Source organism: Podarcis gaigeae, assembly GCF_964106915.1.
Source record: "Podarcis gaigeae genome assembly, chromosome: 15".
NCBI classification, from domain to species: Eukaryota; Metazoa; Chordata; class Lepidosauria; order Squamata; family Lacertidae; genus Podarcis; species Podarcis gaigeae.
The window spans coordinates 673657-696056 of NC_139692.1; the positions used below are offsets into that span (position 1 = coordinate 673657).

Consider the following 22400-nt stretch of genomic DNA (forward strand, 5'->3'; position numbering starts at 1 on the left):
AACACAAAGTAGGATACATGTAACAAGATGTGATGTTTTGGTGGTGGGTGGTGGGAGTTGGTTGGTGATTGTAAATTTCAATAAAAATCAAATTTAAAAAAAATAAAAGTGTGAAGACATGTGATAGCAGATTCTCAGTAGTGACGCCCCAACTATGAAATTATCTCCACGCTCAGGTACACACAGATGTCAGGTATGTTTCTGAGTTTCCAGAACCAAGTTAAGACACATTTATTTACTAAGACATTTGGTGAATTTAGTGGAACTGTCCAAGGTCCTACGATTATTATGAAATGCTACTGTTTCATTGTTGATAATGGCTTGTTTGATGTGTGGAAGCAGCCTTGGGATCTACTCCGAAGGAAGGCAGCTTAGGAGTTCTACTTTGCACAGACACCTACCCCCTCGACCTGCCACCTGGATCAGGGCAATTTACCCTGTGTTGTCCCAGACACCCGACACCAGAAATAAATAATTCACGGATGGGGCTATTTTTTTTTAAAGGGATTCAAATCCTATTTTGTTATACAGCTAGGAAAGCTAGGACTCATCAGGCAGGATCCGATCCTCCTGCTTAACAGCTGTTAATCAGGAGGGCCCATCAGGAGGGCTGCTGCTGCTTCATATACAAGGCAAAGGTCCTCTCCTCCACTGCCCCCCAGGAGCAGGAGGGGCTTGAAGAGACAGGAATGGCAGCAACTTCCATGCAGGAGAATGTCATGGCTGAAGTTTTTTGAAGGCAGAAACTGTTCAGAACTGGAAAGTACTGGTCTATTCCAGTGTGTCTGTAACTGTTCTGATGAAACAGTAGGAGACATGTTATGAGTTACCCTGTACTTTTTTGATATGTTATCTCAAGGACACTGAGCCAGAAGAGATATAGCAGTTGTTCAGGGAACTGCCTGGTTATTCCTACTTTTGTTTTCTTCTCTTCGCATCCTCTGAGTTTCTATACATTTATTCTTGAGGGGTTTTTTTGCCGTAACTAAGCCTAATCCTTAATAAAAAATTCCCTTTGCTAATGTGTTTTGACTCTGCGTGATTTATTGAAACCCAACACATCCGTTCCACCAAGCTTCTGCTACTCTGCTCTTCCACAAGAGGAGTGCCTTGGGACTTAAGGCCAAATCTTGCAGATTGCTTGCGCACGCATGCGCACCATCCAGCGAGGGTACATAAGTTTGGGTGGAGGCATGGTCACCCTGCTGCTTCAGCAGTCCAGTTGGGAGCAGAAGCCAGTGGAGGGGATGCCAACCGCTTAGCCGCTGGAAGCACTGTGCACCTTTGTAAGAAAAACACTGGGGCCCAACTGGATTAGTAGAATGTCTGTCATCTGGTGGGTGGGGCTTCTGTGTTGTGCTCCAGAACTGGCCCCTCCCTTTGGGTGTCCAGTTCAATTCAGTCCAAGAGACCAAGTGTCCTTCTGGCCCCAGGATGTGCTTTTAGTCTCTCTCAGACAGGATGTCATTATGTTACAGTTTTCTTTATTATTAAAGCTTTGTTTGAGCCTTTACTTTGCTGAAAGAAAAGCAACTCTGCTGAAGAATGGTGGAATATCCTAAACTGGAAGAGTGAGGGGATATTCCCAGTCTTAAAGGAGGATTAGTTTTCTTTTTCACCCCCACCCTCCACAACATGCCTTAGGAGCTACCCTAAGGGTGCGCTTTGCCAATAAAGAATTAGACTGCAAGCTGTCTGTCCTTCTTGGGTTGCATGTGCTCGGAACACCAAGGGGAGCCCCAAAATATCTGGAGGGTCACAGGTTCCCCCCTCCCTGATGCAGAAAGAGAAACCTATCAGTGTCTGTTCAACAATTGTAGCTAAATAGAACCTCCAAGTTCAGCAGCAGTATATCAATGAACACCAGGTTGTGTGATGGGTCTGGAAGCCTTTCACAAAAAATACCTCTGCTCACTCACAGATATATTTACAGTCTTTATTTACATACATATTTACAAGGTACAGGACATAGCTTCATGCATCCGAATCCTCGGTAGCAGATCCAGGAATTGGGAGCTTTTGGCTCCTCCTCCAGCAGAGGAGCTTGGGAAGCCCCAAGCGCCTTCTACGTTCCCTACGTTTTAACCCCTTTCTGTCCTGTGCTGAAGGAATGGGCATTAACTCTCCCTCTGTCTCTGAACTGGTTGAGTGGCGTTGATGGTCTCCAGCATCTGGGAGCGTCCTCGCTGCTTGAGTTCCTTCTGCTTGCTTCTCCTCCTCTCCCTCTCCTGTCTTTTCTAACGGCTCCTGTTCTTCCCCCTCCCTCAGCTCCGGGGACAGGTTGCTAGTCAGCAACCATGTGACAGGTGATGACCTTTCCTCCCCATTTGTGGGCTTCCTGGAGGCTCTGAGTAGCCACAGTGGAAAGCAGTGAGCTGGGCCGGAGGGACTCATGGTCTGAACCAGTAAGGCTCTTCTTCTGTGCTATGCAAACATGTAAAACAAAGAAAGGAAGGGGGGAACTCCCACAAAGGGACTACTTGCTTACAACATCTAATTAGCCAGCAAAGCTAAGAGCCTACTAATAAAAACATGGTAGAGACATAGGAAGCCCCCAGTCATTTTACCTCAGTAGTGTCCACACTGACTGGCAGAGGTTCTCCAGGATTTGGGGCAGGAACCTTTCCCAGTCCTACTGGAGATGCTGGCATAGATGCTCTACCATCCAATTATATGACAGAAACTGACTTCCATCTCAATAACCACAACATCATCAGGCAGGCAGAGTTCAGAGACACACATCTGGAAGGAACTTGCTTGGTGGGGGAGGGGAGAATGCCACACAACACCTGGAAGCTGACAGAGTTTTGGAGCTGTTAGGAAGTAAGCATGATCTCCAAGACCTTTGGAAATACAAGCAGGGTGCTAGGAAATGTCTCACAAGTAGCACTGGGGCCTATGAGCATGTGAATGATGTCATCCACATTCAAGCCAGGGCTTTTAAAAAAATTAAATGCCAGGTTAAGGACAGGGAGCAGCCTGTCCTCAGGAACACAGCAGGTAGTGAGCAGGCCAAGGAGAAGACTAGCCTTTACCCGGAAGGTCCATGACAGATAATAATAATAATAATAATAATAATAATAATAATAATAATATCTTTATTGTCATTGCCCCCTCTCGGGGACAACGAAATTACTTGGCTGCTCCATCCACCCAGGTAGGGCACTCCACACAAAATCAAAACAACTATAAAAACACTAATTAAAACAATACAGTATAATACAGCAAGGAAGATTAGATGACTTTCAAAGTCCAGGCTTCCCATTCAGGGCCGAGATCGCTCTGGAGAAGAAGCTGTTCTTAAGACGGCTCATTCTTGTCTTCATCGTCCTGTATCTCCGTCCCGACGGCAGGAGCTCGAAGAAACAGTGACCAGGATGCGATGGATCTTTTACTATGTCCAGTGCCTTCCTATGGCACCTTGTGGCATAAATCTGCTCTAAGGTAGAGAGTGGGCAGCCAACAATGCTCTCTGCTGCCTTAACAACTCTGCACAACCCCATCCTGTCCTGGGTAGTACAGCTTCCGTACCACACACATATGCCATAAGTGAGCACACTCTCAATGGCACAGTGATAGAAGGCAAGCAGCAGTTTCTGCGGAAGATGGTTTTTCCTTAGAATTCTCAAAAAGTACAGTCTCTGCTGCGCCTTCTTCACAAGCCCCCTTGTGTTGACACTCCAGGACAGATCCTCTTGTAATTCAATGCCCAAAAATCTGAACGTTGTTACCCTCTCCACACAGACCCCATCAATCAAAAGTGGATGGACATTGCTCTTCTGTCTCCTGAAGTCCACCACAAGCTCCTTTGTCTTCCTTGTATTTATGAGCAAGTTGTTAGCTCTGCACCACTCTGTCAGCCGCTCCACCTCATCTCTATAGTCCGTTTCACCCTCCCTTTCAGAGATGAGCCCAATCACGGTTGTGTCATCTGCAAATTTGACAACCCTATTACTAGGGTGAGCAGCGACACAATCGTACGTGTAGAGAATATAAAGGAGCGGACTGAGTACGCATCCCTGTGGTGTTCCTGTGTTAGTCTTAAGCATATTAGAGGTATAAGGGCCCAACCAAACCCTCTGGGGGCGGTCTGACAAAAAGTCCAATATCCACCCACAAAGTGATAACGGAAGCCCCAGATCCTCCAGTTTAGACATCAGACGTTGTGGTAGAATGGTAGATCACTGCCTAATGCTACAACATCTCATCAACAAATACAAATCAGGAGGGCAGGCCTCACTATACGCTGCCTTCGTTGACCTAAAAGCAGCTTTTGATACAGTCTCCAGAACCAGACTTTGGGACAGACTACAGGTACCAATATAGATAGAAGGCTACTGCTCTTAATTCAGGTACTGCATGCAAACACGGCCCTTAGAGTCAGGTGCAGCTGCCTAGGACACCTAACGGACCCAATTAAAACCTTCAAAGGAGTCAGGCAAGGGTGCCTATTGGCCCCTCTACTATTTAATTTCTATCTAAATAATTTAGTATCTGCACTCAATGACTCAGAACTCCACCTGTTGAAGCTTGCAAATCGGCATACATCGGCTATATGCCGATGATGAGGTAATTCTATCTAGAACCCCCACTGGACTCAAAAGAGCACTAAGAAAGCTCGCAGCATACTGTGAATCTGAATGTCTCAAAATCAACTATCAAAAGACCAAGATACTCGCTTTTGGGGGAAAACCAAAGCTTAGAAGCTGGGAACTCCAATGCCATAAATTAGAACAAGTCACAAACTATAAGTATCTAGGAATGGTGGTACAGGCCTCAGGAACCAACAAACTACACATAAACTTCATCGGGAGTTCAGCGGAAAAAACCGCAAATTGTATTCTTAAATTCTTCAGAGCACAAGGGGGCTTCTTTGTCCCCGCAGCTCTAAAATTATATAAGGCCAAAACTTTGGCACAACTCCTGTATGGTTCCTTTTTGAGTCCGCTTTCCTCTGCTTTCTCCCCCCTTGAGAGAGTTCAATCTAGACTTCTTAGAGCTCTCCTCCAAGTCTCCAGATGTGTCTCAAACGCATGGGTGAGATTGGAAATGGGGATGATGAGAGTGGAGGCTAGCATTTGCTTAACATCAATATACAAATGGCTGACATTGAATCTGCTCCCCCCGAGGGATAGCCCCACTGATCCTCTGCGACCAATTCCAGTCAGGCTGGCAGACTGCAGTTCTGAACACCCTCCCGAAACTGGGTTTTGCCCCTCAGGCCCTTCTAAGTCTGGGCTTGGGCCAGGCAAAAGCCACGGTCAGGCAAAGAATATTAGATACCGAGAGACAACAGGACTGCGCAAGGTGCCCCGACTATAAAATTGGAGAAATTGAGAGATACATAGCTGCACCGGCAGCATATCTCTTCTTTCTTGTATCTAGAAATGCAAGAAGGGCATTTACACTTGCCAGTCCTGGATGGAGCCTTTAGAAAAGTCCCCTATGCCCAGAGACTTTGCACCTGTCCATTGGGAGAGAGAGGAAGCCCAGAACACTTGTTCTTTAAATGTCCCTTTTATGAAGAAGCACGCAGTAAGTTCATTGATCCCCTACTGGTGAGGCTCGCCGACCTCCCGCAAAAGCAAAAATTTGACCTTTTGCTGTTAGGCAAAAACCAGAAGAAGACCTGGATGGTCGCCAGATTCTGTGTGCAAATCTGTAGACGCAGACCATCGCCCAACTCAAAATAGTCCGGCATGAAAATCCCCAAACTCGGTTCCATGGACTCTGAGTCAACTTCCTGGGATAGTTTATTGTTGCATATTGTGTCTAAATTTATTGTTGTACATTGTTTTAATTGTCTGTTTTAACCATATTTGCACACCAGTTTCTAATGCTGTGAGTGTCCTCTATTTCAGAGGCTTCTACTCTGCAGCCTCTTATCGTTGTTTTAACTGCGAGTCTTTTAGTTCTTACGCTCTTACAGTTGTTTTAACTGCATGTTTTTATTTGTTTTTAGTTTTTATCTGTTTTAATTATCAGTTTTTATCCATCCATTATCCGTGTTTAATCTTGTATTTTATTCAGATGTTTTATCCTATGCTTGTTTCCTTGTCCTTATTTGCTCCAACATTTATCAGTTAAAAAAAAAATCCTAACTGCTATTTTATTTATATGTTTGTTTGTTTTTTATCCTGGTCTGTGACCGTAATAAAGTTCAAGACAAGACTAGCCTTTACCTTGCAGTGGTATTTTTCTACATTCAGGGAGGGTGTTCAAACATCCAACCACCAATACCACTCTTGCAGACACAGCAACCCTCAGCCCTATTCCTACATCTCAGGCAATTGAACTCATTTGCCCTTGGCTCCCACTTGTGCCTGGAAAATCTTTGCTACTTTACTCCTCCAGATGCCAGCCCAGCAGGATGGAGAGGCAGGCTCCCAAGAAATGTATTTGAAAGGAAAACATACCTTGAGATCCAGAATCTCAGAATGCAGCGAGCCGTCAGCATTGTAAGTATAAACTGTGAAGTCTTTGGGCACAAGGGCTCTGGAGGAATTGGAGAGGGAATTATGGGAAGAAACGCATTAGGCAACAATTGTTTTAAAGATTAAGGAAAAAATGCGGAACCAGCAATGTTGAGCTGCAAAGTTGGAAGGGAACGTGGAAAGGCAGGTTCAAAAGCCAGTCTGCTAAACCACCTGAACCCCCTCCCTGCCTTCAGAGTCTTGTTTTTCAAACCCTCTCAAGACAGCTTTGAAAAATAAGCAAAAGAGTACAGCATTTAACTTAAGCAAAATTAAAAACTTGAAAATTAAGAATGTTCTTAGACCTCATGCTTAATCAGGAACGAACAGTAATGATACCTCATTAAAACCAGGATTAGTTATAAACTCCCCTCTTTTCTTTTTATCACTACCAAACAACCCTCTTTCAGAAAATAAACAAAACATTATAAAAATAATAAATGAGGCTTTTTAAAACTTTTGAAAAAAATAAGTGCTTTCACAGAACTGGACCTGGAAGAAGAATGAGGAAAAAGTAAAGATTTGCAAACAGAAGGCTGTGAGAACAAGGAATCAGAAGGGGGGGGGGGGGAGATAACTGTTGCTTTTATAATTCTATCCTTGCAATTATGGTATATTCTAAATGAAATCATAAAGATTTTTTTTAAAACAAAAAGCAGCAGCTGGAGAAATATCAGTGCATTTCACTATGAATGGAGAGGGATCACACACATTTGATGTAGCTGTGTCGTCCCCCCCCCCCCCCTTTTATAATATACATTACAACAAATGGCCTATTGCAAACCACATGTACAGATTAATAACCTTTAAGGAAAGTTGCTTTCTTTATCAGAAATAAGCTGGCATGTCACCATGATGGCAAAGCCAAAAGTGCTTTGCTGGTGTTTAGTATGGAAGCCGAGGGGGCAGGCAGAGAAATCAAATCAACCAGTTGTTTCCTCTGGAGGGCTCTCAAGTGACCTGTAGACCAGGGGTCAGCAACCTTTTTCAACAGGGGGTTGAAACCTCAACAGGGGGTTGAAGCCTCAGACCTTGTGGGGGGCCGGACTATATTTTTTTTGGGGGGGGGAATGAACAAATTCCTATGCCCCACAAATAACCCAGAGATGCATTTTAAATAAAATGACACATTCTACTCATGTAAAAACACGCTGATTCCCGGACTATAGGAGGGCCAGATTGAGAAGGCGATTGGGCCACATCCGGCCCTTGGGCCTTAGTTTGCCTACCCATGCTGTAGACTAAGCCCTGTACAGGTCACTTTCAGAACCAGGGAAAAGAGCCAAACAGACCAATTTAAACTCAGAATAACCAGGAGGAAGGAAAACAGCCCAGTGCAGCTGGAAATGAGTCACTTACTTGTTTTTTTCTAGTTCAAGTGTATACTTTGTTCCTTCAACATCAACTTCAAAAGATAGTTCATCCTCAAAAGAAGAAGGAATAATCAAGCAACCTCTCTGGGAATCCTCAATTAATTATCGACATGTTCCGAACAATCCAGAGATTCCCAGTCCTGTCCGCCCCCCGCCTAGCAAATACACCCTTGTGTGTATGGTGGAGGTGCATCACCCACCCTTTCCATACATACACATTACACAAAGCAGTTTACATCCATGAAAATCATAACATGAAAAATAACAACACTGTCAGCAATATAAAAATCATAGTGTAACAACCACAAATTAAAAGGATAATAATATCAGCAAAGAAATGCACTTTCCCACTAAAACCCACTAAGCAAGACCAACAAAAGTCTGATTGAAATTGCTCTGCAAGACATAGTAGCACCCTGTCTATGTTTTTCTCTCTGAATGCTCAGCTTTTGGGGCATTTTCTCTTTATTTAATGAAATAGTTGCAAAACCATCAACTGGCTTTGTATGTCAGGTATGGGGAACCACATTTTTAGGTTATTTTTTTCAAAAGTTGTTGCAATTTGACAGTGGCGGGTGAGGAGGCCCTTGTAAGTTTCTCTGCCTCAGTTGCCAAAATAACTTGATCAGTTATGCACCATGATGTAGGGAGAGGGAGCACCATGTGCTCTTCACCTCATTCAGCCAAATGTCTCAGCCCTGTGTACTGTTGACTTCACAAACATTAGACAATAGGTGCTGCTCACAACAAGCTTCTGCAACAAATATGCAGGGCTCTCTCTCTCTCTCTCACACACACACACAGTTTAGTCCTAGGCTGCCCTGAACCCTCGGCAGCTGTACCATTCAGGAAGCACATCCATGCTTAATTATTTTACAGCTGCTTCCAGATGATGTGTACAAAAAGCAGAAAGCAAATGCTGATGATGAAATCCTGCTCTGAAATACCTCTGCTACCCTGGATGTCAGCACATCGGGGTGTTTTCTTGTTATCCTCTTGGGGACAATAATTTCGTAAGCAGACAGCTGAGATAATGGCTGAAAACCTAGAAAGATACAGGGAAATGTTAATGGATTAAAACACTGTCAAATTGATAAAGTCAGTGAAACCAGATAGCTTATCCACAGGTCCCTGAGTAACAGCGGCAAGAGGACTAACTGAACCTTAAGACAGCTGTTGGGCACAAATTTGATGGCTTTAAGATCAGCACATGGATGCCACAGGCTGAAACAGGTTTAACAGTCATTCGTCTCCACAGGAAACCATCAGAAATGACTCCAAGGGCACTTACTCAGATACGTTCTGGGGGTCATTTTGTTTCTGTTTTCTGGGATCAAGTGCCGGGGTTCTTTTTCTTGGAGAAGCTAACACATGAAATTAAGGTCACCCAGGGATCTGCTGCACCACAAGTTTTTGCAGCCAAATTGTGCCCTTTGTTTTTTTTTTACTCAGTATGAACACTCATGCTATGGGTTTCCTCATTACACCTAAGTACGATTTCATTCAGAAGAATTACAGAACTTATTTGGCTTTTTGCCTCCTCCTCGAACTTTTTAAGCTTCTTCTTTTCTTTTTCTGCTATTCCACTAATATTATTATGGTAATCTTTGTACGAAATGTTCCTTTCATATCTCCAATTCTCTTGAACAGATCTCTGGTTCTTCCAATTCTGTTGTTTTCCTCTATTTCTTTGCATTGCTAGTTTAAGAAGGCCTTCTTGTCTCTCCTTGCTATTCTTTGGAAATCTGCATTCAATTTCCTGTATCTTTCACTATCTCCCTCGCATTTTGCTTGCCTTCTCTCCTATTTGTAAGGCCTCGTTGGACAGCCACTTTGCTTTCTTGCATTTCCTTTTCGTTGGGATGGTTTTAGTTGCTGCCTCCTATATAATGTTACGAGCCTCCATCCATAGTTCTTCAGGCACTCTGTCCACCAAATCTAAATCCTTAAACATGTTCCTCACTTCTACTGTGTATTCATGATTTTACTGGTGCTGATTTAATATAGGTCTTGCTTTACTCTGGTGTTGTTGCTTTTTAAATTGCATTCATTGTGGTTTTAATATACTTCTTTGCCCCACCCTGGGGTCTTGAAATAACAAAGCAAGCGGTCTAAAGCCAAAAGAGCCACAGCTAAAAACACTGAAACAGGGAGCGGTCAGGCTGGCTCATCCCATGGAAATTGCTGAAAGGGGTACGCAGACATTTTGCTTCATAACTTTTATTTTAGGAAGACCAGAGACCTACTTTGTTTTTGATTTTTAATGAAAGCTTAGAGTCTGGAGTGCATGCTGTTTATGTGTGCTCTATATTGATACCACAGGTACCTGCCTCTCTGTAGCCCTGTTCAGTATATACAGCATCTTTGCTAGTGAACAGCAAATAGCCACATCTAACACTTCCTCCACTCAGGGTTGCAGCCTGGAGAATCTGCTTTTCATTCAAAAAAGAAAAGAAAAGGAGATCTTCAAGGAAAAATTACAAGGAATTATACGTAACCTGCAGTTTGGACCTCAGAGTGCAAAGAACTACACTGAACTTGAAGCCCACATTTCCACTTTGTTACGTTCAGATGAAATTGTGTCCTTCACTCTTTAAAGCATGTCACATCCAAGTCTCACGTTAATCCAAGTCTCAAAAACATACCAGGATTTCAGCACTCAGCATTTTCACCAGCAAAGCTGAGGGAAACTGCTACTTAACAATAACATTTGCAGGTACTAAGGAGGTGTATTGGAGATTACTTTTCCTTATTAAGTACAATTTAACTACATGCATGAGAAAAATAATGCTGTAGCTATTATAATAAAAATGTATGGTTCAAGTTGGAAGGTTGGTGAGTCCACAACACTGTCATGATTAACTTCCCTAAGGGCCAGTTCTCATTGCACTTCTGCAGCTTCCTCTCCCCCCCCCCCAAGCACTGTCTTCAACATCCCCACCCTATTTTTGAAACTGCTTCTCTCTTCCACTCAGCTGCCCCACATTGCACCTGTTTTGACTTCTCCCCCTGCTTCTGCAATCCTGCTTGCACACAGAGAACTGTCCATCTGGAACATGGCAGCAATAGACACCAGCCCACCTTGCAGAAGCGGTGCTTCTGCAATTTCAACATATTCAAAGCATTTGCAACGTGGAGGGATCACTAGGTTGGTGCTAAGCGGCTCCGGCTAATGGAGATTTAGTGAAAATCTCTATATTCACAGCAAATTGCTCCAAGCAAAGCAGTAAGTCTGCCAAGTGTAGATGAAGTGATTCATCTCTCATTTGCACATTTTAATTACAGTCACCTGGGGCACATAATAAATTAATCTTACTTAGCGGGTTTGCCTTGGCTTAAGCAGCCCTATTTATTTTATTTATTTCAGAAACTGTTTCATTAACTGCTTTATTCATTAACTATTTATTTCAGAAACTGTTTCATTAACAGCTTTATTCATTATCTATTTATTTCAGAAACTGCTTGATTAAAGTATATACATAAGTATATACTGAAGTATAAAAAAAGTTTTTTTAAGCAGTTTACTATGTTTCAACATGAATCTGGAGATCCATTCCTACCCCCATGGTTAATGTGGAAGCAGTGTCATGCAGTTCTGGGAAAGATGTACCATATTTTTCGCCCTATAGAACGCACCGTCCCATAAGGCGCACCTAGTTTTTTTGGGGGGAAATAAAGGGGGGAAATTATTTCCCCCCCAGGCGCGGGGCTGGGGCGGGGGAAGTCCGAGCTTCCCCCGACCCCAGCCCCCAGAACAGGCAACTCTCCGCAAGCCGCGGGAGCCCAGTGCCGGGCTCCCGTGCCTTGGGGAGAGCTGCGCGAAGTCTGGAGAGCTAGAGGGGTCGGTGCGCACCAACTCCTCTCACTCTCCAGGCTTCAGTGAAAGCCTGCATTCGCCCCATAGGATGCACACACATTTCCCCTTCATTTTTGGAGGGGAAAAAGTGCGTCCTATGGGGCGAAAAATACGGTAGTCAAAACTTGTCCCTCAGCACTGGGATTCGTATGTTATACCTACAATGCCAGTCCCTTATTCTTACCTTTAATGTTCTGCAGGACGGACAGGGAACCTGTGGCTCACCAGCTATGGCGAGGGGAGCATGAGTGGGGTGGCATCGCTCACTGCTGTGCCCACAGCATTGCCCCTCCCGCTCAGCCCCGTGAGGCTATAGAGCAACATGGCCCTGCCTACACTGCCGCAGTCAAAGTAAATAAAAAAATTGTACAGTAGCACCTTAGAGGCCAACAAAGTTTGTTCTGGGTATAAGCTTCTTCAGATATTTAACTTTAATATTTGGTAAGAATAAGAACCTTTTCCTCTTTTAAGGAGTGTGATTTGCCAAGGAAATTCAGCATTCCAAGTTCATTCATTCTGTAGTTTATTTGTGTCAAAGTTAATTTCTATTTCAACCCAGCGGGCACAAGTGACATTGCTACGTCTGTGCTCGGCTCTTTGGGAGGCACCAATCAGAAGACTGCCAAAGCACCTTTCCTTCTCCTGCTCCCCCCCTAAGCTTTGGGAAGTGTTTTACAGGCTTTCCTTGGCTGTGCACACCAATTGCCTGCAGGAAACAGGTGCACACAGCCAAACAGAACAGCCTTTAACTCCCACTCATCAGCTGAAGTGCAAGGGTTAAAGCTTGTGTTTGCCACAGGCAACTGTTCTCTGGGAACAGACACCCAAAGTCAGTGCAGAATTGTTGGCAGAGAGAAGCAAAGGGAATGAGGATGATTTTGCATCCATTGCCCCGGGCACTCATGGCTCTGCAATCAGTACAGGTCCCACTTGTGCCCAGTAGGAGTGGAATCATTTTAATCACAAGTCAACAACACATGGACAATTTATACAGACAGACTGCTAACTGAGACTCCCTTTAAATCTAGCTCCTGGTGAAGATTTTGTTGGAACATGCCACATACCTGGTGGTTTGTCAGCTGTTATTTAAAAAAATTCTGGACTTCCAGCTCTGTTATTTAACAGTGTATCAAATTAAGCAGGATCAAATTAAGAGATTTCCACAGCCTTTCATTTTATTTTTCAAAAACAATCCTGTGCCTCAGGTCTTTATATATGATTATGCATTATTCCAAACTTATACTGAACTTAAATAATTATTTCCAACTAGACACTGTTTTTTGTTTTTGTTTTACCTTCCGTGTCAGCACATGTAAATTAATCTTGCGTGATCCCATGCCATTGTCTCTCATTAGTCCCAGTCAGCATGGTCAACAGTCAAGGAGGAAGGCAGATGTAGTCCAAACATCTGGAGAACACCTTGATGAAGACTGCCTTAGGGTGTTGATGGCCAAACTGTGGCTCAGCAAACACAGCTAGCAGACAAATATTTCTAGCATGGCTCTCAGGCAGTTGAAAGGATAAGTCCAGGTTACAAAAACCAGCACTGACATTTGGCCTTCAACCAAGACTGTAAGACTCTGGTCAAAAACTGTCAGGCTTTGGGGACTCAGCTTCCTTCCCACCTTTGGCGGTAGATAAGCAGGACAAAGAGAAGAGTCGCTTACCATTTAAAGAGTCTTTAATGATCACAGCAAAAGAACAAAGCAACCATTTTCGGAATGGTGGTGTTCCCAATTAAGGATTCCACCCACTTCCCCCCTAGTCACTTCTGCGCCTTGCAACCCGATCTTGCAACCACTTTGCTTTCTGGGCTGCCGAGTCGCTTGACTCCCTCTCTCCCAGTTCTTCTTCTCCTAGCTGTTCACTCCCCAGTTCATGCCAACTTTTGTCTTCAGAACTATGTGCCTCTGCAAACCACTGTTCTAAATCTATACTGTTCCACTGCTCCTGGGCAGCTTCAGGATCCTGGTCAGGAGCAGGAGGAGGGGGAGGCTCCCACCATTCCTCATCAGAGCAGTACTTCTCAGCCTGGTCTCTGACAAAAACTAGCTTTCCTGGGTGGATATTGCAAAAGGATGAGGGGGCTGGTGGCTGAAGGACCAAATTCCCATTCCTAAAATAAGCCCTAGTGCCAGAACATGCTGCTACAAATACCAACCCTCTAGACCTTTTTGGCTTTTTGGTTAGCAAAAATGCACTCATGCGAACAGCAGCTGTGGCCCAGGAGTCTCCACTTTCTGACCCCTCCAGGAAGACATGTCCCAGGATCACAGGGTGGCCATGTGTTCTGCTTTACAAAGGTCTGCTTTCCATTTGAAGGCATCCTATATTAGATGGGCTGTCCAGTCCATGTTCGCTTAAAGAACCCAGGGAAATGGGGGGTGGTTTGAAGTTGCCCACTGCCATGAGTGACTAGTGGGGTGCCACAGGGTTCTGTCTTGGGCCCGGTCTTATTCAACATCTTTATCAACGACTTGGATGATGGACTCAAGGGTATCCTGATCAAATTTGCAGATGACACCAAACTGGGAGGGGTGGCTAAGACCCAGAGGACAGGATCACACTTCAAAACGACCTTGACAGATTAGAGAACTGGGCCAAAACAAACAAGATGAATTTTAACAGGGAGAAATGTAAAGCATTACACTTGGGCAAAAAAAATGAGAGGCACAAATACAAGATGGGTGACACCTGGCTTGAGAACAGTACATGTGAAAAGGATCTAGGAGTCTTGGTTGACCACAAACTTGACATGAGCCAACAGTGTGACGCGGCAGCTAAAAAAGCCAATGCAATTCTGGGCTGCATCAATAGGAGTATAGCATCTAGATCAAGGGAAGTAATAGTGCCACTGTATTCTGCTCTGGTCAGGCCTCACCTGGAGTACTGTGCCCAGTTCTGGGCACCACAGTTCAAGAAGGACACTGACAAACTGGAACGTGTCCAGAGGAGGGCAACCAAAATGGTCAAAGGCCTGGAAACGATGCCTTATGAGGAACGGCTAAGGGAGCTGGGCATGTTTAGCCTGGAGAAGAGGAGGTTAAGGGGTGATATGATAGCCATGTTCAAATATATAAAAGGATGTCACATAGAGGAGGGAGAAAGGTTGTTTTCTGCTGCTCCAGAGAAGCGGACACAGAGCAATGGATCCAAACTACAAGAAAGAAGATCCCACCTAAACATTAGGAAGAACTTCCTGACAGTAAGAGCTGTTCGACAGTGGAATTTGCTGCCAAGGAGTGTGGTGGAGTCTCCTTCTTTGGAGGTCTTTAAGCAGAGGCTTGACAACCATATGTCAGGAGTGCTCTGATGGTGTTTCCTGCTTGGCAGGGGGTTGGACTTGATGGCCCTTGTGGTCTCTTCCAAGTCTATGATTCTATGATTCTATGCGCATGTCCTAGTTTGCCTTCTTTTCTGGCCATGTGCAAATGGCAGGAGCACACGCAGGAGGCCATTGTGCTACCATTGAGAAGCAGATAGCACAGGCTGCACTGGCAGTATGGGACATTGGCATTAGTGCACCAGCTATGCTGCCCAATGATGAACCGGAAGGGGCTAAGGCACTCTGGGTGTCTGGGAGGGAACACAGTTCCCCAAACACTCAGCCCCCCCCCAAACTCAGAACTCTCTGGACACCCCCTGAGGTAAAGAGACATTATCAAAGAGGGAAGCAGCGCCTGGGAAAGCTTATGCCAAAGTGCAGGATTGATACCGGCCTACCAGGTGGTGGGGACAGAAAAGGTGCTGCTCTTAACAAAACGGTTCCTGCCTTGACTTTAATAACTTTGGCCTTTGCTCCGTCTTGAGATGGAGACAGGGTTCTAGGATTGAGGCTCTGTCATTGAGAAGGTCACCCAGGATGGACAAGCTTATCCTCCCAGCCAATGATGACTAGAGAAGGCCCAACGGCTGCCACACATGAACAGAGTTTGTACCCTACAAAACCTTCTGCGGTTTCCAGGGGTTCCCTGGCAAAAATGCCAGGCTTCCTCAGCAACTGAATCAGAGAAGAAAGGCAGAGGTTTAAAAGGCAAAGAGGTTCAAAAAGAGAGTCAAAAAGCAACAGCAAAATTCAATTGCCTCTGTAGGCGGAAGCGGGGTCTTCCCTTAGGTAGTAAAATATGTTGTGCAGGTCAAGCTGCTCTTTGGATAATTGTAAATTACATTCTCTTATTATTCCTCCATAAATATATCATATATCATAGACGCCCCCCGTCCTTATAGACCAGGGGTCCTCAAACTTTTTAAACAGGGGGCCAGTTCACTGTCTCTCAGACACTGTTGGGGGCCGGACTATAGTTTGAATTTTTTTTTAAACAAATTCCTATGCACACTGCACATATTTTATTTGCAGTGCGCAAAAAGATCCCTATCTGAAACTGCTGCCAGTCAGTGTAGGCAATACTGAGCTAAGTGGAATAATGGTTGGAAACTTGCTTAGTGCAAAAGGGTAGGAAGCTGAAGACATCTGGAGAGTGCGGCAGCTGGATCCAGCCAAAGCTCACTTCACCTGGATCACTCAAAGTGGGACATGCACGATCTGTTCTCTCCTCCTATTTCCCAATTCCCAAAGGAAGGGAAGTGAGAAGGAGGGTGGGCCGGGCTCACCTTTTTCTCCTTCCCTCCCACGGAACAAGCCAGCGGAGGGAGGGAGGCAGGCTGGAGGGCTGCTGCTGCTACTGCTGCTACCTCAGGAAGAAAAGGCACGGGAAAAGGAGGTGGGGAAATGGTAGACCTGCCCTGACTGGCTCCAAAGGGAGAGAGATCCAGCCAGGGACTCCTCACTCACCACTGGAGACATAAGTACAGGAAAAGGAGCCGAGTTTCCCCCAGAGCAAGTGTGGGAGGGGGCTTGGAAGCATTGCTGAGAGCGAGGGGGATCGCAGGCTGAAGGGGAGAGGGGGAGAGAGTTAAAGCTCGAGGGGGGGAAGAAGAAAGCTGACCCCCACCCCGGTCACCTGGGATCCCCTGCTCTCGCTTTCCCCAAACACTCCCAACCTGGAAAAACGAAAGCAGCCGAAGGGGAGATGGCGCAAAAGAACTCGACTCAACAGAGCTGGGAAAAGAAAATGTTCTGGAAAATAATAATAAAATATGTTGCTGCCGCCGCCAGGTTGAACCCCTGTGAGGATTGGGGCCCGGAACAGAAGGAAGAGAAGCAGCACCCGCCCCACTCCACAAAACAAGGCAGGCTGGGGAGCAATGGTGGCCAGCACCAGACACTGCTCTGTGGGGCTTTCAGCATGGCGCCTCCTCCTCCAAGGAGACCCGCAAGTGGCAGAGGCGGCTGGCAAGGTAGGGGTGCTGCGACACAGCCAGATCAGATCAACGCCCGCCTCGTTTGTTCATGAGCAAGGCCCTCAGAGGTTACCCTGGTTTCAAGCACGTTTCAGAGCTTGTAATGGAGAAATGGGGCAGCGGTGATCCTGCACCTCCTTCCATCGGGAATAAGGTGGCAGCGCTGGCTCTGCCTGGGCAGGCCGGGTTCAGGACCCTGGTGGGCCAGATGTGGTCTGCAGACTGTAGTTTGAGGACCCCTGTTATAGACTGGTCATCTCAAAAGGGCTCTTACTGCACACTCTATGATCAGGAAACCCATCTAAGAAGTCTGAACTCACTAAACAGATTAATTGAATCTGTTTTGGTTTTAGGCATCCTCTTTGTTGTTGATGTGTACTTCCTCTGTCCTTAATTTGTCCAAACATCTAAGCAATTACAAGTCTATTTAGGAGATGCTGGCATGAGAGCTTTTCCTACTTCCTGTTCTATACTATGAATAGGAATGGGGGCAATCAATTTAGTTTATATTTAAAGGCAAACCTACCTAACTCGGACTTTCCAGAATAATGTACAAACTGAAACACAGCTATCCTCTAAAAGCTGCACTTCTCCAAATTTTGGAACCAAAAGAATACATACAAAAATACATATTTTAGGGTAGGTGTGCATAAAAATGCATATATTCATTAAAATAACATGAAATATACATTATATTAGAGAAAACTGCGTTTCAAAAAAGTGTGTGTTAAGCAGAATTGCATATAAAAAGGTCTCTATTAAGAGAAATTCAGAGTAAAATGTTGGTGAATTTTTATGAGTTTTAAAAAATAAGCAAATCACAAAATGGTGTTGAAATATGGAGAACTGAACTTTCAGGACAGACAAAAGGCAGCCCTTCTTCACACAGCTCATGGTTAAACTATGGGACTTGCTCTCACAAGAGGCAATGATGGCCACCAATTTGGGTGGCTTTAAAAGAGGATTAGACAAGTTTATGGATCTATGGGGTGTAGTGGTTCAGAGCGGTAGATTTGTAATCTGGGGAACTGGGTTCGATTCCCCGCTCCTCCACATGCAGCTGCTGGGTGACCTTGGGCCGGTCACACTTCTCTGAAGTCTCTCAGCCCCACTCACCTCACAGAGTGTTTGTTGTGGGGGAGGACGGGAAAGGAGAATGTGAGCCGCTTTGAGACTCCTTCGGGTAGTGATAAAGCGGGATATCAAATCCAAACTCTTCTTCTTCTTCTTCTCCACAGTCGGAGGCAGCATCCTTCTCAATGCCAGTTCCTGGGAGCCGCAGGTGGGCAGAGGGCGGCACTTGCGCTCAGGTCCTGCTCGTGGGTTTCCCATCAGAGACATCTGGTTGGCCACTGTGAGAACAGGAAGCTGGACTAGATAACCCATGGGCCTGATCCAGCAGGACTCTTCTTATGTTCAGGAGCTTCAAATTCCAAAATGCACCCTACCTATACAAACAGATCCATAGGGTGGGCCTCCCTCCAAAATTATAATCATGAAAACAGCACCTCAAACAAGGGTGAGGAACCTCAGTTAGACCCAGCAGGGATCCTAATGTGGGCCACAAGATGGTTCTTCCCCAGCCCTGCCCACCTGCTTCATATCTGACATCAAACATTAACTTTTTTTCCTCTGGGAGCAGAGCCTGCATTTGGCACCTTTAAAATTTGCTACCATTTGTCAGCCGATCCTTGCCTATCGCTGCCAAAATGGGGAGGGGACTCCCCATTCAGCACTGAATTTAAAGATTTGTTATTTTATGCAAATTGCTTTGGGAGTTCTTGCTAGGCCAGCAAAGTAGCATAAAAATGTATTTATAAATAAAATAGATAAAGAGGTTCCAGGTTAAAGGGCCTGGATGGGATAGCCCCTGGGAACCACATGAAGAACATGGTGTTTCGTGGTGGACGAAATGTGGGATATGAAAGAAGGAGGGAAGGAAGGAAACCTTTAAAGTGTTGGTAAAGTGACAGAGCTTAACTGTAATCTATGCCATTTTAAAGCCTGTGCTTTGTAGTTGGGGGTGGGGGGTGGGGGTGGAAGAAGGTGGTGGAAGAATCCAACTGCCATTATCCCATCACAGGAACACAGGAAGCTGCCTTATACCAAGTTGGTCCACACTGACCAGGATTTCAGGCATCCCACCAGGAGATGCCATTGGAGACGGAACCTGCTGCATGCAAAGCAGATGCTCTGTCCCTGAGCTATGGCCCTGGCATCTCAAATGACCAGCAAATAATTAAAAAATGGTGACCATGGTGACCAAGAAAATGAGCTGTAAACTAGAAGTCCCCAGATCAAAACTCACTTCTGCCATGAACAACTATATAGGCAGGTTTCTCTCTCAATCCCCTCCCTCTCACAAACTATGTAGCATTTCACAGGTTGTTATCATGTTTATTTTGTTGATTGATAGAAAAAAATAGTTATATACTGCTGTATCATAAAGATATATCACAGCAGGTTACAACAATATAAAAACATAAAACCAAATAATAATATCATAAAGAGTTAAAAGCAAGTTAAGGGCAAAAATAAAATAAAAACAAGTACTGAGTTCTCATATGCCCTAACACTCTATTGAATAAATGCTATACAGGGGGGACACTCTACCCTGCACCGGCATGCCTTCCATACATTTCAATGTGATCTGAACAGCAGAGGTTCCAAGCAGCTTGAGCCCCCCAGGAAGCAGCCCCAGGCAACTGCACAGAAGGAACAAGGGCACTGTCAAGAGGATAAGCCCCAGTCGGAAACAGCAGCTTCCCCATGGGAACCAATTGCTGCGGAATAAGGAAGAGGAAAGAGGAAGGCTGCATTCAAGCTGAGCTCCTGGACTTCTCTAATCATCTGACAGGCCACTCTGGAAAATAGGTAGGGTGCTGAACTTGGTGGCCCTTTGGTCTGATCCACCAAGGCTTAGGAACACCTTTTTTGGTATATCACTGTGGGTTAAACCACAGAGGCTAGGACTTGCCGATCAGAAGGTCTCCCCACGACGGGGTCCCTTTACCTTTACCTATACAACTTTGAACCAACCCCGACCTCCCCGACCAGCCACTGCAAGAGCATCCTGTGAAGCCCATCCAAAGATTCCTTCTGGAGGATGCTAGAACTGGTCCACTTCCTTGGAACTCCCTTGCACTGCACATCAGACAAACACCTCCTCTAAGGATTTTTAATACTATAGAATCATAGAAATGTAGAGTTGGAAGGAATCTCAGGGTCATCCAGTACAACCTCCTGCAATGCAGGAAGCTCAGCTACATTTTTTAACCAACCTCTGCTTAAAAGCCTCCAGTGAAGGAGAGTCCACAACCTACCAAGCAGTGACTAGGGGGACTACGTTGGTCCCCAACATGTTTCCAGTAAATTAGAGTATTAAAGTATTAATCTCTGGTGCCTCCTTCCCAAAGCCTGGGAAGCTTTTGCTCGGCTTAAGGAAGGAGGCACAATGCTCACATGAGACATCACAATGTCACGACGGCACCCCAACCCCATTGCCCTCACAAGCTGGCATCGCTGGCCCTGTTCCCTTACAAAAAAAATCACTGCATGCCCCGAGGGAGACTGTCCCACTGTCAAACCACTGTAATGGTCAGAAAGTTTTTTTCAAATGCTTAGTTGGAATCTCCTTTCTTGTAACTTGAAGCCATTGGTTCAGGTCCTAGCTCTGGAACAGGAGAAAACAAGCTTACTTAATCCTCCATGTGACAGCCCTTAAGATATTTGAAGATGGCTATCCTATCTCCTCTCAATCTCTTTTCCATACTAAACATTTCCAGCTCCTTCAACTGTTCCTCACAAGGCTTGGTTTCCAAACCCTGGATCATATTGTTCGTCCTGCTCTGCACACCTTCCAGCTTGTCAACATCCTTCTTAAATTGTGGTGCCCAGAACTGGACACAGCATTCCATGTGTGTTTTGACCAAGTGGTAATATGACTTCCCTTGATCTGGATACTAGACTTCTGTTGATGCAGCCTAGAATAGAATAAGCTTTTTTTGCTGCTACATCTGTGGACTCATGTTCAGCTTGTGGTCCACCAAGACCCCTAGATCCTTTTCACATGTACTGTTAGTAAGCCAGGTGTCCCCCATCTTATATTTGTGTATTTGATTCTCCCCACCTAAGTGCAGAAGCTGACATTTGTCCCTATTGAAATTATTTCCATTAGCTTGTGCCCAGTTCTCCAATCTGTTAAGGTCATTTTGAATTCTGATTCTGCCTTTTGCAGCATTAGCTACCCCTCCCAGTTTGGTGTCATCTGCAAATTTGATGAGCATGCTCCCAATATTATTTTAAATTTTGGATATTTATATTGTTTATATATATATGTAATTGTTTTAACTGTTTTCAATTGTGCAACGGTTTCATATACGACTTATTAGATTGTAAATGGCTTCGGAATGCCTTCTTGGAAGGGATTCTTAAAAGAAAGAAACGAGCTTTTGCTTGCCCGCAAGAATTGACCAAACATTTCCCTGCTCTCCCCAGGCGCTGCTCCGACCAAGGCTTGCTTAAGCGGCGGAGAATCCGGTTAGAGTGCAAAGCGCGCGTGTCCGCAGGATCTCCAGAGTGTGGAGTCCCCTTCCTTGCCAAGGTTCCCGAGCGGAAGAGGGAGAAGAGGGTGGCGCTTCTGTCCCGGGGATCCGCGGGGGAGGATCGGGGAGGGGGAGGCTTGGCTCTCGCTCCTCGGAGATCCCCGGCTGGCGCGCGCCGAAGGGCGGGGAGATCGCCGGCCAAAGGAGAGCCGAGACGCTCGGAAGGAGGGGAAGGAAAGGGGGTCCCCGCTTGCCCGCCCCCTCCGGACTCACCTGGCCGGTCGGCCTGCGCAGGCAGCGCCCCGAAGAGTAGCAGCAGCAGCAGCAGCAGCCAGCAGCTCCGCGCGGCCCGCACCATCCCCATCCCCGCGCCCGGATCGGGGCTCCGAGCAGCGGCCCCTCCGCTTCTGGAGCGTGCGCGGCGCGGCCTCCCAGTCCCGGGACCACCCCCGAGGAGGAGCCGGCTCCTCCCCGCCCGCCCGCGGGCAGGACGACGAAGCGGGGAAGAGCGGGAGGGCCAGCGGCCCAAGAGGTCCGGCCGGCGGGCCGGCGGAGCAGCGCAGCCGCCGACGAGAGGACTCTCCCGACATGGACACGCGGAGCCTCGCCAAACGCGCGTCCCCTTGGAATGCGCCCCCGAGCCGCCGCCGCCTCCGTTCGCTTGGCTGTTCTGCTCTGCTCGCGGGGTTGGAATATTCCTGGAGCCCCAGATAATAAAAAAGTCTTTTTAAAAAAGGAAATACATATATAACTGAAGGCAAATTAGCCAAGGCTTGGTAGGCATTTACTGATCTGAAATATTAACGATTGAAAGACCATAGTACAGTGGTACCTCAGGTTACAGACGCTTCGG

The 22400-nt window shown here is 45.8% G+C and overlaps 1 protein-coding gene across 4 annotated transcripts in view; it reads right to left on the reverse strand.

Moving 5' to 3' along the window:
- ADAM9 (ADAM metallopeptidase domain 9) overlaps positions 1-22132 on the reverse strand; it is a 76474-nt gene extending 54342 nt beyond the window's left edge. For 2 of the 4 annotated variants that reach the window (XR_014558123.1, XM_083713500.1), the window contains exons 1-4: positions 21821-22096; positions 8794-8891; positions 7833-7897; positions 6417-6495 (exon numbers count right to left, since the gene is read on the reverse strand). Coding sequence is in view for 3 of the 4 variants with exons in the window: in XM_083713500.1 (XP_083569626.1) it covers positions 6417-6495; positions 7833-7897; positions 8794-8891; positions 21821-21911 (333 nt within the window). In the remaining variant the exon portion in view is untranslated. Of the gene's footprint in view, positions 1-2567; positions 2775-6416; positions 6496-7832; positions 7898-8793; positions 8892-21820 lie in introns of those variants that run through there. The other 2 variants (XM_083713499.1, XM_083713501.1) reach the window with 2 other exon arrangements.
- Between the last annotated feature and the right edge of the window lie 268 nt (positions 22133-22400).